The sequence below is a fragment of the Aptenodytes patagonicus genome, chromosome 13 (genome assembly GCF_965638725.1).
Source record: "Aptenodytes patagonicus chromosome 13, bAptPat1.pri.cur, whole genome shotgun sequence".
Classification (NCBI taxonomy): Eukaryota; Metazoa; Chordata; class Aves; order Sphenisciformes; family Spheniscidae; genus Aptenodytes; species Aptenodytes patagonicus.
In genome coordinates, this window is record NC_134961.1 from 6,840,060 (window position 1) to 6,857,039 (window position 16,980).

A 16,980-nucleotide genomic window follows, 5' to 3' on the forward strand; every position below is an offset into this window, starting at 1 on the left:
CGTGATCACTGTAATTTTGCTGTGAGCATTAGCATCTTTTATACTATTTATAAATACTTTTCCAAACATGGTTACAGATGATTTTTCATCTTCTACTTTTTTTCCTGCCTTGTTTTTGTTGATTTTGCACTTCCAGTAAGCTCCCCCGCCAGTTGTTTTGGCAACTGTTGTAATCGCCGAACTGAGTCACGTTGGAATCCAAATTAATAAGTGTTTCCTGTTGGCTCAGAGGAGATGCAAGGAATTTTGTTTCCTTTTGAAAAGTCTTTGGGAAGCAGTTAGCTACAGTAGCAGGATAAATATCTGCGTTTGAAATACTACCGCTTAAATACCTTTTCTCCCTTGAGCACAGTTACCTGCCCCCATTCCAATTAGAGCAAAGCTGTGCGGCAGAGTTTCTAGTCACGAGAAGCCTGTTAAACCCAGATAAAGCCCCCACTTCGCGCCCCCGGGGGCGCAGCCAATTTATTCACGCACAGCTTTGCAGCGTGGTACTACGGCCGATCTCCCGAATTGCTCCCGTTTCAAACGGGTAGCTGGATGCTTACCGCACCGAGACCGACCAAAACCAAGACGTGCGCTTGCGCAGCTTCACCGTTCACGGCCAAGCCGCAGGGACCCGCAGGAGAAAGGTTAAAAGAAAACAGGGAAAAGCGAGGGTTTAAAAAAAAACCAACAATCCCTAACTCCATAAACCAGGGTTTAAGAGAGGTGGCTCTATGAGCAGATCCCGCGCTGCTACCTGCATCATGAGGGCTTTTTGCCTGTTGTCTCTGGGTTTGGTTGGGTGTTTTTTTGGGGGGGGGTTCTTTTTTGACTCCTCAGTGTCTCGAGCACGTTTGTTAAGAACCTCACATACCTGCTTCAAGGCCTTAACGTGTTTAGCTCGTGAGCGCTTCACTGCGGGAGCTTTTCGGTCTGACACAGTTTGCTCCTTGCACAAGGGCACGTGTGGGGGTGATGTTTTCAGTAAGCGTTTCCCGAGTTCAATGCCGTTCCTTTGTTCCGAGAGGCAACTGTTGGTAACTCTCATAAACACGCTCTTCTCCCAGAGGCAGGCTTGCTGCTGCCTTTATAATTTTCTGGAAAACCGTCTCTGGTTTAAGTCTTTGGTACTCAGGCATGGCAGAGCGTTTGCAGCTGTTTCACCCCGGAGAGAATCTCTGCTCTCATGACGGAGGAGTAAAGACAGACGCGACACCATGCTGCCGAGAGCGGGTGACATTAATAAGGAAGGGATTTATGACCCGTAAGCGTTCGTTGCAGTTAGTGTTAAAGGTTAAAAGAACCCATGCTTTAAGAACAGCCAAAACCCAGAAAAACCCAGCTTTGCTATAGCAGAGGCTCAAAGTCATTTCCTTTCACCCACTCTCCAGGCAGCTGTAACCACCCTGCTCGTTTACTAGTTAATCATTCTCCCTTTTATTCAAAACTGGACTGAAGTTCCCAAGCCCTTGTAGCACAGATGGCAGTGCGAGGCTGTCAGCTGGCGCTGCAGCTCCTGTTCCGTTACACTTAAGTCTCTCCCAGACAGTGAAATTGGCCATTAACCTCCTGATTCAAGACGGGCAGGAAAAAACAACCAAAAAAAAAAACCAAAAAAATCTTTATTCAGAACATGCGTCCTGACACAGGATGAGGCTTCAAGGCCATCAAAAACAGAGCGAGACCCTTGGAGGTGAGTGAAGCCTGTGAGGTAGCTGAGGACCTTGCAGAAGCCCCCTCCTCTGCTCACGCCCTCTGGAGGGGCTTCGGAGGGAGCTGCCCAGCAGGACCCTGCTCATTTCATGGGAGGGTCTTCCTGCCGTCACCGTGGAAGCCACCCTGGGAGGGAGACAGCCAAGGACACGGACTGAACAGCAGCTTGGGAATCAAACCCTCCAGAAAAAGGAAAATCATTTGGATAGCCTTTAGGAGCCGGTATTTGCAGCCCTTTCTACCAAAACTAGAAACAGCAGCATCTGCTCCTGCCCTCTCGTGGCAGTTTTCAACCTTTAGGAAGATGTTGGAGGTTGCCAGTAACAATTAGCTAACAAGACAGCATGAAGGACATCCAAGTTTTTCCTGTTCCTACAAGGAAAATTGCTCAGTGCAATGGTGCCGGCTGCCCTGCCGCTGCCCCGTGCCCTGAAAGCATGGGGCAAACACCTCCCAGCGCCATGAGCCACCCGAGCTGCCTCGCAGGGAGCGGGACCGAGCCAGAAATCCATGCATCAGTGAGCACTTGAGAAACTGTCTTTGTCCTGAGGCTAGCAAGGCTCTTTTACAACAGCAGTATTGCAGCAGCTAGAAGTTATCTCCATCTGAAAATGAGAGTCTCACAGATGGATTAAAGCTGACAGCAACTGCTCCCCAGCAGCAGTGTCGGTTTAGGACCAGGAGCCTCCTGTGAAATACTCCAAAGGAAAAAAAAAAAAAACACCAAACCAAAAAACAGTAAAACACAAAACCACAGAAGCAAAGAAGAGCCAGATTTGAAGAAAATTGGAGCTGCAGCTCCAACTCTACCCGGGCTCGTCACCGGCAGCGTTTCAGCCCATCGCAAACCAGCCCCAGGATGTCCCGTTTGTGCCAAGGTCACCGGAGCATCATGCTGGGGGAGACGGGAGGGCTAAGCACCCTGGATCCACAGTCCCGGACATGGGTCCGTGGGGTGACAGGAGGACAGGACGGCCGGGGTGGGACATGGGGGTTACACAGAATGAACAGCATCAGCGGTGACAGAGCTGGGCTTGCACCCGCAGCTGCAGTGTGGAGCCTGTGTCTGCGACTGGCCAGGCACCGCCAGCGTCCAAGAGCACCGGCAAGAACCACCTTCCTCTGGGCCTTTTCCCTTTAGTCTGGCAGTGCCAGCGGACGGCACCGAGCAGCAGCTGGACGAGCGGGTGGCTGCGGCAGAGCCCACGCAGGACATCTCCAGGGGTGCCCCTCGAACACGCTCAAGGAACTGAGCCCCCCACGAGAGCACCATGAACCACCCCTCCTGCACCCACCACCCAGCCCAGCTGGAGATCCAAGGTCCAGGCACACAAACCTGTGCCAGCAGCACGTCTGGAGCAGCCACCACCAGCAATTTTGGAACATCTTCCAGGCCATGCAAACCCCAAGCAGGAACACGGCAAAGACCTGAGCAAAGACTGCCCGGCCCGCACCCCCACAGGGGATGCTCAGCACTTGTTCCCTCTCCTCCTCTCACCGTTCAACCACAGGGTGCACTCTGCAGAGGGGAGCCCCGAGGCTTCTCCCACCAGCTGGGGAGTCCCCTGGGAAGCAAACATGGGCGAGCTCAAACCCCGAGAGCTGAGGCGCTCACGGGTGTTTGCAAACCCAGAAACAACCTCCACAGGAATAAAAAAAAACCCAAGACAAGACCGCAGCTCCCGCCAGCCTGCAGAGAGCACCCAGCACCCTCCGCTGCGGCGTAACAGAGGCTGCGGAGCACAACGACAGCGGGTTACGAGGGGTAGGCTTGAGACAACAGATTTCCAGTGCCTGGCCATCTTCAGGGCACAAATCCTGTTAGAAACAATCCTTTGGCCACCGAAACCAGGCCTGAGCCCCCGGGGGGAGGCTGCAGAGACACGAGGGTGCAACGCAACCCGCTTTCACGGCAGGGCGCAAGTGATTCAGTCTCTCGTCCTTCAGAGGGAAGATCAGCAGAAGCATCTAACTGCTGTAGGCTTCTATTTTTATACCTCTATTCAGGCCAAGATATTTAAGTACCCAAATTCACCTCGGAGAATATCACTACATTTAGTGCCAGACTTGCTAATGAAGACATTAAAAAAGAAAAAAAAAAAAAAAAAAAAAAAAAACAAACCCCACCGCCGTCACCCAGCACAACCCCAGCCAGCCCACGGTCTCCTAGGCCGTGTGTGCTGTTACACCAAGGCAGGACTGGTTCCCTTCAGCTTGGTTAAACCACCGACTTCCATTCCCTGGCCAAAAAGCCCTTCGAGAAGAACATGGACCCCATTGTCTGATTTTCACAGGTTCCACGTTCCCACCCCGGTGGGGCACAAGGAAGGCGTCTGATGATTTTCCGTCTTAGAAATTACTAAAGGTGGTTCGGCCGCAGCGCTATGGGGAATCCCGCGTGGGTTAGCGATAGCATGGCTGGTGGGACAAGTCCACGCCGAGTCAGCACCCCGCGGGGGCCGTTCAGGCCTCCCCTCCCTCCGCTCCAGCAGCCAGGCACAAAGTCCTCCTCCAGCCCCTGCCTAATTCAGCTGTGCAGCGTGATCCCACAGGCCGTCACGGAGGCCGGGAGAGCAAGCGGTTTCACAAAGGGGTTATCAGGCAGCTGTATCGGTGACTACTAAACGCAGTGTCTTTGCTCCAGGAAGGTCTCTGCTGCCAGCAACGGGACCCTGGGCTGGATCGAGCTCTGATCTGATCTACAGCAGCTCCAGCGTGCAGTGTTTAAACAGGGCTTAAAACCACGATGCCGTACCTGCTGGTGAGGCTCTCCCAGAGCACATTTAAGCTTTCGAACTGCAAAGCTGGCAGCACTGATGTCCCGGTGAGATTTCATGTCAGGCAGCAGCAGGCAGGGAGCTGAGAAGACAAACTCCACCTTTACTACTGCTTTATTCCGGCCATTTGAAACGTCATCGATTTTCTTTCACCCGAGAACGGGAGCGCAGTTGCTCGACTAGTGGCACAAGCGTTGAGAACAGATCAGGTAAAGTGTTCAGGCTGCTTTTTTTAAGTGTTTGCTGAACAGCCACAGATGATTTTTTTAGTACCTGCTCCCTCCACCCTCCGCATTTCATCCGCGTCTAGCGGCACACGTCGCCTGCATCCCTCCGCACAAGGCTGTGTTACGAGTACCTGTGCTCTGCACACAGCAGCTGTCTGGTGGCCAGGAAGATGTCCAGGTGCCTTAGAAGTATTTTGCACTTCAACAGCATTTTCGACCAGAGTTTCAATGCACGTCACAGCTAACGGTTCTGCTGGTCACCAGTTTACTTACGAATAAAGTTTGCCCCACCCCACGTTAAACAGCCACTGGGGAAAGGATAGATTTTCCCCTAATCTCTTCGGAGAGATATTTACCAAATATCTGAGGGTCCCACTACTCAATCCAGGACTGGTACAGCTCCGGGCTGCCCCTGGTGAAGCCAGAGGATTTGCTATCTCCTCCCAAGGTATCTCCCCGCTCCCCAGTTCATAATCTACTATTTCAACCCCTGCAAACCTCTGGGCTGTGTTACGCTGGTAGGATGCCAGTCCCCTACTGATCACCAGGCTGCTGCCGATTAACCACCCTAACGGGTAACTGGCAGGGATGTCTGAAGCACCAGAGGGAGCTTCCACTCATTGAAACCCCCAGTCTTCAACAATTACAGGGTACAATCGATTTGACAGCAAAACACGACGAGACAGGATCGCTACCACCGTGTACAACACTGGCTCTTCACTGTTTATAATCCCGAGCTCCCAAACTTCTGTCCTTACGAAATCGGTGTTCATTTGGGTCCCAACTCACGATACAGGGAGGAGTTTACCTGGAAGGCAGACGGCAGCTAGCTTTAAAAAGGCGGAAGTTTTTAACGCGAGGGGCTGTATAAGTCATGTGGGTTCTCCGAAACGTAGATTGCAGGCAGTTGCAGGAGTCTTGCCGGCCAAAGCCATAGCGCGGGCTGGCCCAAACCATTTTCTCACAGTTCGATGAAAACGAGCGGAAGAGCAGAGTTGTTGCACCACTCGGCCCAGCACAAACAAGAGGTAACGGCAATGTACGTATTCAGCAAAAATACTTTGGCAACACCGGTGCGGATGAGGGCACGCCTCTAGATAACACTTTATCCAGATAGCCCTTTTCCTCCGCAGAAGCAGGCAAATACCACCTCACTTCACAGAAGAGGAAGAGGAAACCCGGGGACAGGGGGAGAGCGGCTTTCCCAAGGTCAGAGGAAGGCTCAGCCGCAGCCAGATCTCTCTCACAACAGGCTTTATCAGCTCAGGCTCCCTCCAGCACCCCTTCAGCTTGCAAGTCTGCAGTATTCTGCTCCTTTCAGGAGCGTTACAGAGTCATCACAAAAGTTTCCACTTCGAGCCCTTCCTAAATCTTTCCTGTAGCGAGCACCTTTATTTTAAAATGTGCCATTTCAAGAGGCCGGAGTAGAACAGCGAAGAAGTACTGATCACAGAAAAAGAGAGACCGGCCAGAGGAGCAATATGCACACGTGCCCAGAAGAGCCCTCCTGCACGGGAGCAGAAAGCACCCTTCGGTAAAAATGAGAGGTACAAAGAGCAGCAGGTATCTGGGCTGCCACCCCTGGCAAAGGAGGGGTTTCTGTCTTCCTTCGCGGCCCAAACACAGAAGCAAAACGAACCAAAAGACCTGACCGGAGGCGGCCTCGTTCTCCAGGGAAACCGGAGCATTGCCGGGGCAGTGGGTTTGCACGACACACCCAGCCAGCTCTGTACCACAGATCTGAAACCGAAACAGATGCTTTCCCCCGCCCCGCCGCCTTTCCAATAGTCGGGTCTCCACCACCACCGCAGCTTCAGCATTAAGAAATTAAGTATTTGATTAGCGATCAGTCTGATTGGCAGCAAACCATAACTACAGGAAACCTGGATGGGCTCCGGAGAGGTAGCTCTTGAAATAGCCTGCTAATGAAGTACCCTTCAACTCAAACCATCCAGAATTAGAAGCTGAAATCACTTCCCAGCCGGAGGCAGGCTCGCTGCTACCCCATCTGCAAGGCCACTTGATCACGGGGCAGAGCCAATGCTGTGGGAAGGGCGAGACTGAACTACCGCACAGATGGGAAGCGAGGACTCCCAAAGTCAGTTTTGTCACGGTTCCCCAACCCTTATTCCACGAGCGATGGCTTTAAAAGCCACGTCTCCCCCAGGCTTCTGTCGTGACATAAATACGGAAGCCTCCACCGAGGCAGTACTTGATCGTCCCTCCAAAAGTGCTCTTTGAAGGGTAGTGTGGTTTAAAGAAGCAATTCAGTCACCTGCAACACAACAAGTCTTCATTTTTATTGAGTTAGTAAGGTCTCAACTGATTCCGATTTAAGTGATCTATAAGAAACCCTCCTTTCTCATAGTAAGAGCAGGCCTGCCCCAGGGAAGTGATGAATGCATCGAAGAAATCACATTGACAATGTACAAGAAGCATTACTCTCAATAACGGTTAGATTTCTCCTAGCACCGAGGAGTTTTAGCACAAACCTTAAATCACCTCAAGCGATCCATCAACTTTCTTGAAAACGAAATCAAGCATGGCAGCGACAGGTTTCTTTTTTTTTTTTTGAACGGGATTATAAACACTACGCAGAGTCTTGAAAAAGCAACACGGCTGGAATATAAGCAATACAGTTTTAATTCTGACCAGTCACCTACAAACCCCTTGTCTTTCCACTGTTCTGATGGCATTATTAAATATCACATTTGTGACATCGCTCGGGAAAAATGACACAAAGATACAGACATTATGATACAATAGTACAAATGATAAATTATTTATACAGTAAATAATGTCAATAGTCAGCACAAATTCATAAAAAGCAGCCGGCTCCCAGTATTATGAAAACAAGTTTGGTAAATATTTAAATTGTAACACTTGTAAAGGAAGTGAGTCTTGTGAGATTCTGCTGTGAAAAATAAACCATATATTTCTCCACAATTTGTGCAATATTAATACATACAGTACACATTAGAAACTGTAACAGCAAAAGGGAAGATGGATAACAATAGTCGTCTTAGCTACGGGACTTCAAAAAGACTGTAAACACCACAACCCACCATGGTTTTCCTTCCCTGTCCCCTCAATGTAGTTTAGTTTCTATATAGTATAAAACTGAATAAATAACTGAGCTTATTTTGGGTTTAAAATTATGCCAAGATTTTTTTTTTATTTTTTTTTTTACAAAATATTTAACACTTTATCTTTGGTCAATTTGACCAGTAAGGCTATTTTGGGATACTAACATTTTAAAAATCAAAAGCACTTTTAATATTTGCAAGTGAGAAAAGAAGGGGAAGCGGGAAATGCATTTGGAGAAATACGCCAGAGCAGATGCGATCGGATACGCACACGTCCTCCGTGCAAAAAGAAGCGGGAGGGAGGAGGAATTATTCTGGAGAGCAGTTAAAATTATCGCAAAAAGAGATTTACCATTCTGGACACAACTGAAGCTTCACCTGGCTAGGACAGCAACCACCGTTCAGCGTCACCGCTACAGCACCCCACGCCTGCAGGGCACCTGAGACACGGGCACGGCTCCAGCCCAGGAACCGAGCGGATTTACCAAACCGGCTGCTTACCCTCTTCAACCCGGCTCCTGCCGCAAGCCCCGGCTCAGGCTGGGAACCTCGGCACGGTTAGTCCTTAGCCTAATGCTTTACAGCACCACAGTCTGGGCCGATGGCTCTTCAGAGTGCCTTGTCATGGTTTATTGTGCGATATAGGTCTATATATATATATAAAAAAAAAAATGTAAAAGTAACACAGCTCTTACAGAAGTGGCTTGGTAAAAGCAACAATTTGCCATTCAGCAGTTTCATTAAGCTAGGGCTTCCTACCAGACCAACAGCCCATCTCTATCAATTCACGGTGACAGATCATGACTCTCAACTGTAGATGACTTCATCATCTTAAATGCTCACTATCAACCCCATCTTGCCTCCAGAAACAGTTACCTAGTGTTTAACGAGAGGATGCGGTTAGAACTTTCTGGCTGAATAGACAATGCCCCATCTAACTGTTGCAAATGCATTCAGGTGACAGACTAAGGGAAAAACATCAAGTGACCTCAATCCCACTGTGGATAAAATTAAATTGGAAAAATAATGAAGGATAAATCTTGCCACAGATCAATTGGAAAGCACACACCCCCCACCCCCACCCCCATCTGCAAGAATCGCACCCTTCCTGGTCTACACTTTTCAGTAACTTCAACAACAACAAAAAAGTAAAGTATTTTTCCTTATTCTGAAAGGCAACATGAATGGTTTTTTGTTGTTTTTTTTTTTTAAAGACATACTGGGTGTGGACAGTAATTCTCTTTCCTCCTATGTAAAAACAAGAGCAGATGAATATTCTGAATCCTACTTGCAAATTCAATAGTATTCAAGAGGATAGAACAATCTGCATAGAAACATCCACACATTTAGCATTCCGTATACTAATAGAGCTACACTGACCTACACAGCTAAGATCTGTGATTGTACCCTAGATTTGATAGTCTCTCAGCCTCCCCTACCCACCCAAAGATACAACCCAGTCCCTTCCACGTTAGCCAGCCCCTCCTTCCTGCGGCACGCGACCCTAGACTGGCACAGTCCCAACTACAGCATCATTACACCAGAACACACAACTCTGGCAATTTCTTTCAGCTTCTTTGTTTGTTTGCTTGTTCCCCCAACCCCCCCAACCCCCTTCTAATTAGGGAAAGGCCACCAAGATGCATCAGTTCATTCACAGAGATGCCCTCAAGGCAGTAGCAAGCACTGGGACATCCCTTTCCACGCGCTCTGCGGACGTTTGCGTCGTTGCTTGTGAAAGCAGAGCTCAGAAACGTTGCCATCTTTGAGAAGGCCAGGTTTCCACCAGAAACACTGGCTGAAACCTGAGCGCGGTTTAGTGCCGGTGAGTCCAGACATGCAAGTTAAAATGTACAGTTCAGCTTACAATTAATAGTTGTAAATGGAACCGGTTATTAATATGGGGTGCACCTTTCATTAAGAAAAATTAGTCAATGAAATTAATGAGTCGTGTTTGCACATTAGAACTTTTAACATCTCAAGTATTACAAGAAAAACCAGCCTCTCTTCCGATCTTCATAAAGGCTAAACGTCTGTCCATTTTGGTAATCGGGAAACGGGAACAAATCAAGGGGAAGGCAACTTTAGTGTTTTTTCTTTTTAATGTAGTCTTAAATCACGTTATGCTGAAATTCAATTCATCTAAAAATAATTAGTCACGAGAATTTGTTTTGATTTGCATTATGAATACTTCATTTAAAAGTAAATATTTTAGTGTTAATCTTCCCTTTTAAACTCTCTTTACAGAAACGAAGAGCTAAAACCATAAATAAGAGGGCATTAAAACCATAAAAATGACATTTGCCAATATCTTAATTTTTCAGCCAGACTTGATAAATCTATCAAAACCAGACAGTTAAATAAGAACCACATTATAAAAATTAGCAAAAAAAGGACTATTAGGTAACTCTGCAAACTCAAATATGAAACTGTACTAAACAAAATATGTGCAAAAGTATACAAGAGTAACTGCATATAGCAAGGTTAAGCCTGAATTAGTTTTAAAGCTTGCCCCGGTGAAACTGAATTCAAAGTTGTCCCACTGTATTTCTTTTTTCTTTCAACTCACATTGTAAGTCAAATAAAAACAAAATACACATGATAACTTCCAAACGAAGCTGGTACTGGACAAGCACAGAGCAGGACACTCACTCAGCACGAGTGCAGCATGCCACTCACAGAGAGTTCCTCAGGAGTCCTTAGAGAGTAGTGTACAAATTCAACACTGCATACAACAGCACACGTTATACTTGACAACTTGAGAATGTTCTTGGGCTTTTTGTCTGTTTTTTGTTTTGTTTTTTTTTTTCCTTTTGAGACAAGCTTGCTTTCTCGGTCAAACCTCTGATAAGAAAGCAGTGCGATTTTGCGTTGCAATGTTTAATGCATAAAAACCAGCCACCTGGGCCCTCCGAATCGTTCTCTTCTAAGAGTAAGGACTATGGGTGAACCAACAGTCTAGAACTGTGTATAGTTATGTGCAAAACATTCACTAGCACTCTGAATCTCAGGTCTATCATATGGGCATAGGAAGTGACAGATGCAGGTAAATAGTAATTTCAGGATCCAGCACATCATCTGACATCTACAAAATAGCCAACGGAGTTTAAAATGGCAGGTTCTCCCTAGAAAGTGTATTGAAATGATTAACAAAGTAACAAAATGGGCAGAATCTAACTTTGGTGAAAAGTCTGAACATTTCACATAATGCTCAACAAGCCAAAGTAAGGTACCATCTGTAGCAAAGACTAGATTTAGATTAACTGGTAAGTAGAGACAACTCTTCAAAGATCATAACTGTAAACTGCAAATCTACTTCCAAGTCTCTTACACACCGTTCAGTCCACACAGGCCATGTTCATTTTGCTGTAAAGACTTCAGCCTGGAAACACTATGAAAAGAAAGTTCCTTTAATTGGGTCTTTATAGGAGAAAAGGGTTAGTTGTATTTGTAGACTGGGATGCTGACGGCGGGATCCCTGTACTGTGAAGAGGTTGGGTCATTGATCCTGCAATGCTCACGTTCAGCCCCTGGCCCATCCTTGTTATAGATGCCACAGTGCCCATAGCTGGTATCGGTGCCATTCCCACAGGCACTGGGGCCATGGAAGACAGAGGTATTGGCTCCATGCTTATCGGTGGCACAGCACTGAAAGAAGGGCTGGTTCCCATCACAGGACTCGCTCTCATCTGATTTAGAGTGAGTGGCTGAGGCTGATTCACTTGGAAGGGGTTGATTGGAGTTGGTGCTGTAGCGGCGCCTAGTTTTGAGAGAAGGGGGAAGAGGGAAAGAGATCGCACCTCCATAAACATGAGGAGATTGTCTTTTCTGGCAAAGAACGCACCTTCTGCACATCCCCACATGCTCCCAACCCCAAAACACCCTGCCGAGAAAGCTGTGTGGATGCCATTCAGCAAACCGGGGCTGCACTGGTGCACAAGTACAGGCTGTTGCCCTGAACCTACCAATGCCACAAGACATCCCTTTGCTGACCAACAGCTTCCACTTCTGATAGTAGTCACTGGAGAGACAGATTCTAAATTTGGTTACCTGGAACACGCTTAACCACCACATCCAGATCACCGTGGTGTTTTTTTTTAAATGCTACTTAAAATTTGCCTTACAGAAGAGAACTAATTGCAGGCTCTCTGTACTCCTTTACTGCAATCTGGCTACTGCAGATTTGTGCATTTGCTTCAAGATCTCATCCAGTCAACTCCATTTAGAAGCTGTACATGTTTCTGGCACTGAGTTTTGACAAGAATTCATAAAGTAAACCAGTTGTTTCCGAATTACAGCGGTGCTAGAAAAAGCAGAGAATAACTTTCCCAGCGTTTGAGGTTCTTTGGACTGCTGCCAACACTACAAATTCCTTTTACCGTATATGTATAGCGTTATTTGGATGGCCCAGTGACCCCTTATAAACTTTTTGTAGTAACCGGTAATGGCAGATACACAGACTTCCTCTTGCTGAACACTGCCAAGGCTGTTCAGAATTACTGGTTTTTTTCCTACCCAAGGAGTTTAATAAACCGACATTTTTTTCCATTGGAAGAGCGAAGAAAATAAATACTGAAATAGTACTTTAAAGTATTTCACCATACTAGCATCACACAGAAATTTCAGTGCATATGAATAGCTTTTAAAAAATATACACATCTTCCACGTGTTTAGTGTCACCATCTAAGTCTGCTGTAAGTAAAGGCTCACTTCTAACCGGGGCCAGTTTACAGGAGAACTGCAACAGCTTATTTTTTTCAAAATACGCTGAGGGTGTGTTTTGATCAAAACTGGTTTATCATGCTAGCCTAAAGACAGCCTAACCAGCAACCCACTAAATTATACTGCAGAGTTTGCTATCTGGAACCTCAGGTTGCAGTCAGAGATGCTATTGTGCCTGCTGTAGTGCAAGCAAAAGGGCAATTCCTACCTGCTTCCATAAGAACATACTACCTGTTACCTCCCCAAGGGATTCTCTGGTGGCACACGTTCACATCTTACTTGTTCTGACAATCAATCAGCTTTAGCTCAGCCATTTTTAATAACCCAAAGCCGCCTTCTAATACAGATCATTTTGAGAGAGCAAGGGCAAAAGTGGAAGAGAAACTGCTTAAGCAAAGCTCAGCCAGCAGATCAGCTGCAGACGCAAGAGTAGAAACTCTGCGCTTTCAGGGTCCGGCAGTATGCCTTGAAACCACGATGCCTCACCCTCCTGCTCTCAGTCATGATCTGTTGGCTGAAGTAATCATGAAAAACAAGCCCAAACCAGCTTACATTAAATCAAATAGGACTGAGTTATGCAGAGTTTTCCTATAGGAACGGAAAGCTAAAATAGAAAACTGAAGGAACATGCAGAAACAGACCTGGTGCCAAGAATGGATTCAGTGAAGTAACAGGTTGTGGTGGCTTAGACACCAGTGAATCCAGGTTCACCAAGGCAGCATTGGGGCCCAAAAAAGACTCAGGGGTTTTCCGAGCTGCACTTTGTTTGCCTGATGGCATGCTTGAGTGCTGGGAATCAAAGAGATCAGGGCTTGTGGTACCGCTATGCTGAGATGGCAAAGTGGAACCTGATTCAGCTGAAACAACACAAAAAGAAAAACAAAACTTATCTCATTAATCTACATAGTCAAGCAAAGAAAACCCTGAGGTCTCTGACAGCAGAAATGTTTTAAAATCTACTGTCTGTATTAGTCAGATTTAAACGTTTCAGTATGTTACACCCTTACAGCATGCAAGCAGATAAATGTTCTTTAGAAGAGTATGAAGCAGCTACAGTTAAAGAGTTGCAGTGCTCTACTGAAGGCGCTACCTGATTTGCCCTGATGAATATTCTCACAGCTATGCTGCAACAGATGGGACTAACAGTCTCCAAGGAAAAGATATTCAAAAGCCCTGGCTTCTGCCCTTGCACTACATCACTGCTGCACCCTTCCTAGCTAGATTCCACCCAGGTTTTCTCTTTTGTGTTAAAGCAGCCTAGCCCAGCTTTGAATTAGTCACCATTCTTTCAGGCAGAACCATCCCGAAAGTACATACTATCAAAGCACTTACACGTTAAGGACTGGCAGTTTTTATTTTAGTGACTAATGACCAAATAAAAAATAAATTAAAGCATTCATAGAAGTGTATTTTCTCATCTTCCTACTATTGTTACACACTAGAATTTACACGTTTTAGAAATTCAGTCAACATTGTTCTGTTTGACTCTCTGAGCACGAGCCATACTCCAAACACATTGGATACTGTAAATTTAGAAGTCAAACAAATTTCTGGGTCAATGCAGTGAAAGGTTACAAAGTGAAATTCTATGGCTTACAGTGCAAAAGGCCCATTCCCCGTAAGTTCATGCACAGGCCAAAATGTTAACAACAAGCTTTTACTGCTGCATTGTCACCAGCTTTAATCTTTTCCTTCGTGAAAGTCAATTTTTTTTTTTTTTTTCCTCTAAAATTTAAGAATAGAGACATTTGTTGCCGAGACTAATCACCCAAACTGTCCACGTGCTAAGAATTTGATTCATACCTGGCTTTTTGGAAGTTCGAAGTGTGTCAAATTCAGAAAAATCATCTTTAACTGTACCATTCAAATTACTGAAGAGGTCAAAAGATGTACTTCCTGTTCAAAACAACAAGACAGCCCTGTCATTAACAGATCTTCGGTTGCATCACACACCTGATCCTACCCGAAAGCAATTTCTAACCCATTCACGTTACCAATAAGCCACTCTGTCAGGTTCCAGGGCAGCAGTTCAGATCAGCTTGAGTGCTCCTACTCTCACCCAGCACCAGGGAGAAGGATAACATCAGAGAACTGTCCTTTCTTACAGTATTAGCCAACTAATTCAGAGCAATGTGCTTTTAAATCACAATGTAAGGCACACCTTAGCACACTGGGTTTTTATTGAGTGTCTGCACTAGAGAGAGGTATAGGCAGGTATATATTGCTGCGGAAGAAGAGAACAGCAATGAATTTACAGCCTAAACTATAAAGTGTGTTAATCAGCCCTCAAGTAAAATACACTTCTGAATATAGTTCCAAAGACAAATGCAGCATTGCTACAACTTAAGTGACGACTTGACTTACGCTTCTGAAGTTAAAAAGGAGGAGGAATGCAACAGAAAAGGTTATCTACGCCATGTAGAGATGGTAAGGCCCTGTTAGCTGAAGCACCAGAACTTGCCCATAGTTTGCAACCAATGAAAACATAACATTTTCAAAATGAGGACGCACCCTTACCTCAAAATGGAGGAAGAAAAACCACACCCAAATGAACAGCAATCACACTCCTGAAAAGCTTTAGTTTGCTTTGGTGGGGTTTTTTTTTTTATTATTATTAGTTGAAATGTTTTTCTAATTTAGTTTTAACCTTCAACACATTTCAAGCAAATGAAGGTACGGACTTAGTTCCATAAAGAGCGCAAAAAGACAAAAACCCGAGAAAACGAGTGAAGACTGTGTACAACAACAATACTTCTTATCAAGAACAAAGACCCACCATAGTTAAAGAATCATTCTCATAATGATCCAGTTATTGCCCTTTGCCCAGTGAAAAGCTGATTAGACAACTTTTTGCAGTACTCTCAGATTCCTTGGTTTATGATGTACTGCGATGAATGACTAGCACAAAATGCATTTAGGATGCATTTAGCCACGGTGCCAACGTGAAAATACCAGGTATTAAGATTCATCAAGGTTGCATTAGTTACAGAGCACGAACAGACAATTACATCAGCGCCTTCTGCATCTTGCTACACAAGGGCTTAGGGATAGCTTTCACACCCTCTGAAGTAACAAACCTTCATTTGCACCTCTAAAAGTCTCCTCAGAGCATGGAGCTGCTCAACCTTGTCAATCTACATCTGAAGAGACATCCATCTGCATAGCTATTTATCATGATGAAAGGTAAAATTACAGCATCATTCATTTCCAGAAATTAAGTCCTTGTCTAATTAAAGATAAAACCCATTTAAAAACCCAACAGCAGCAGCAGTCCTAAGTGCTCAGCATGCATCCACACATACCAATAAAAGAATGTAGAAGGGACAGAGCACAAAGAAGCAACACGAATTCAGAGCTCTAAGTCAGAATAATTACATTTGAAGTTCCTTTCACTGCTAGCTATTACAACTCACATTTATTTTTACAGACAAGTTCTGTGAATTGTCCAGCACATAGCTTCTTTTAACCAAGCAATGCAAGAAAATAATTCGGATTTCACCTTCATTACTCAAATAATACAGATATGGGATGAGACAGTTTCTCACCAGAAGTAGAGAGAGGTTTGTTTGCAGGTGCTGGTCCCCAGGGATCCACAGAAGATTTTGCTGCAGTAGAAGATGGCTGAGCAGGAGCCCAAGGGTCAACATTTTTGGACAGAGACTGAGCTGTGGATCCTGCTGGTGCTGCCCAAGGGTCAACGGAAGCAGCTGGTTTGGCACCTGCAAAAAGAGCCAGCAGGAACACAAGTCAGTAGAGTTCCACTTTGGAAAGCTTTCCTTGGAGATTAATCTCTCTTATGAGCCATTACTGCCAATTAATAATAAACATAAATAGGTGAAGCAGTTCACCATTAGGAATACTGATAAGTCTCAGCATCTGTGGCATACATACTGAACAACAAGCACAAGTAAATTCTGTGCAACACAGATGAATAAAACAAATCTCCCACTTGAAACTGAATAAAAAAAAATCTGCAGTTCCAACAAGAAAATAAACTTCCTTTTGTTACAGACATTGCCACCACAACAGACAACATCTGACTGAAGGTGACCTAAATCACAGGGTATTTATGAACCCATGGGAAAGAAGGTTTCTAAAAAGCCTATATGTAAAAGGTATGAAATATAGAACATTAAGACTTGGACAAAGAAAGGAAATCTGTAAGATTCAAAGGGAACAGTTTTCAAACTCTTTTTACCATACTGTTGTTTTATAAAAATATAATCAGCTTCCCTGAGCTAGTTCTGCTTTTTTTATTCCCATTTGTAAGCACTCCTCCTGACGCAGATCTAAGCTCTCCACTGATACCCCTTCCTATATATTTTTTTTTTAAACCCAATGCCTGTACATTCAGGATTCCCATTTTTATTGGAAGATGCTGACAACTCTTCATTCCTACAAATTCAGATCATCAAACTGCTTGTACACCAAGAGGTTGTGCACAAAGTTAGGGCTTCCTAGTGTAAAACG

The 16,980-nt window shown here is 45.4% G+C and overlaps 1 protein-coding gene across 4 annotated transcripts in view; it reads right to left on the minus strand.

The window, feature by feature from the left end:
* Positions 1–6,973: 6,973 nt before the first annotated feature.
* EPN2 (epsin 2) overlaps positions 6,974–16,980 on the minus strand; it is a 47,491-nt gene continuing 37,484 nt past the window's right edge. For 3 of the 4 annotated variants that reach the window (XM_076351243.1, XM_076351240.1, XM_076351241.1), the window contains 4 exons: positions 16,056–16,229; positions 14,314–14,406; positions 13,152–13,367; positions 6,974–11,548 (listed from right to left, as the gene is read on the minus strand). In XM_076351243.1, the coding sequence (XP_076207358.1) occupies positions 11,211–11,548; positions 13,152–13,367; positions 14,314–14,406; positions 16,056–16,229 (821 nt within the window). In that variant the 3' untranslated portion in view covers positions 6,974–11,210. The remainder of the gene's footprint in view (positions 11,549–13,151; positions 13,368–14,313; positions 14,407–16,055; positions 16,230–16,980) is intronic. The other variant, XM_076351242.1, reaches the window with a different exon arrangement.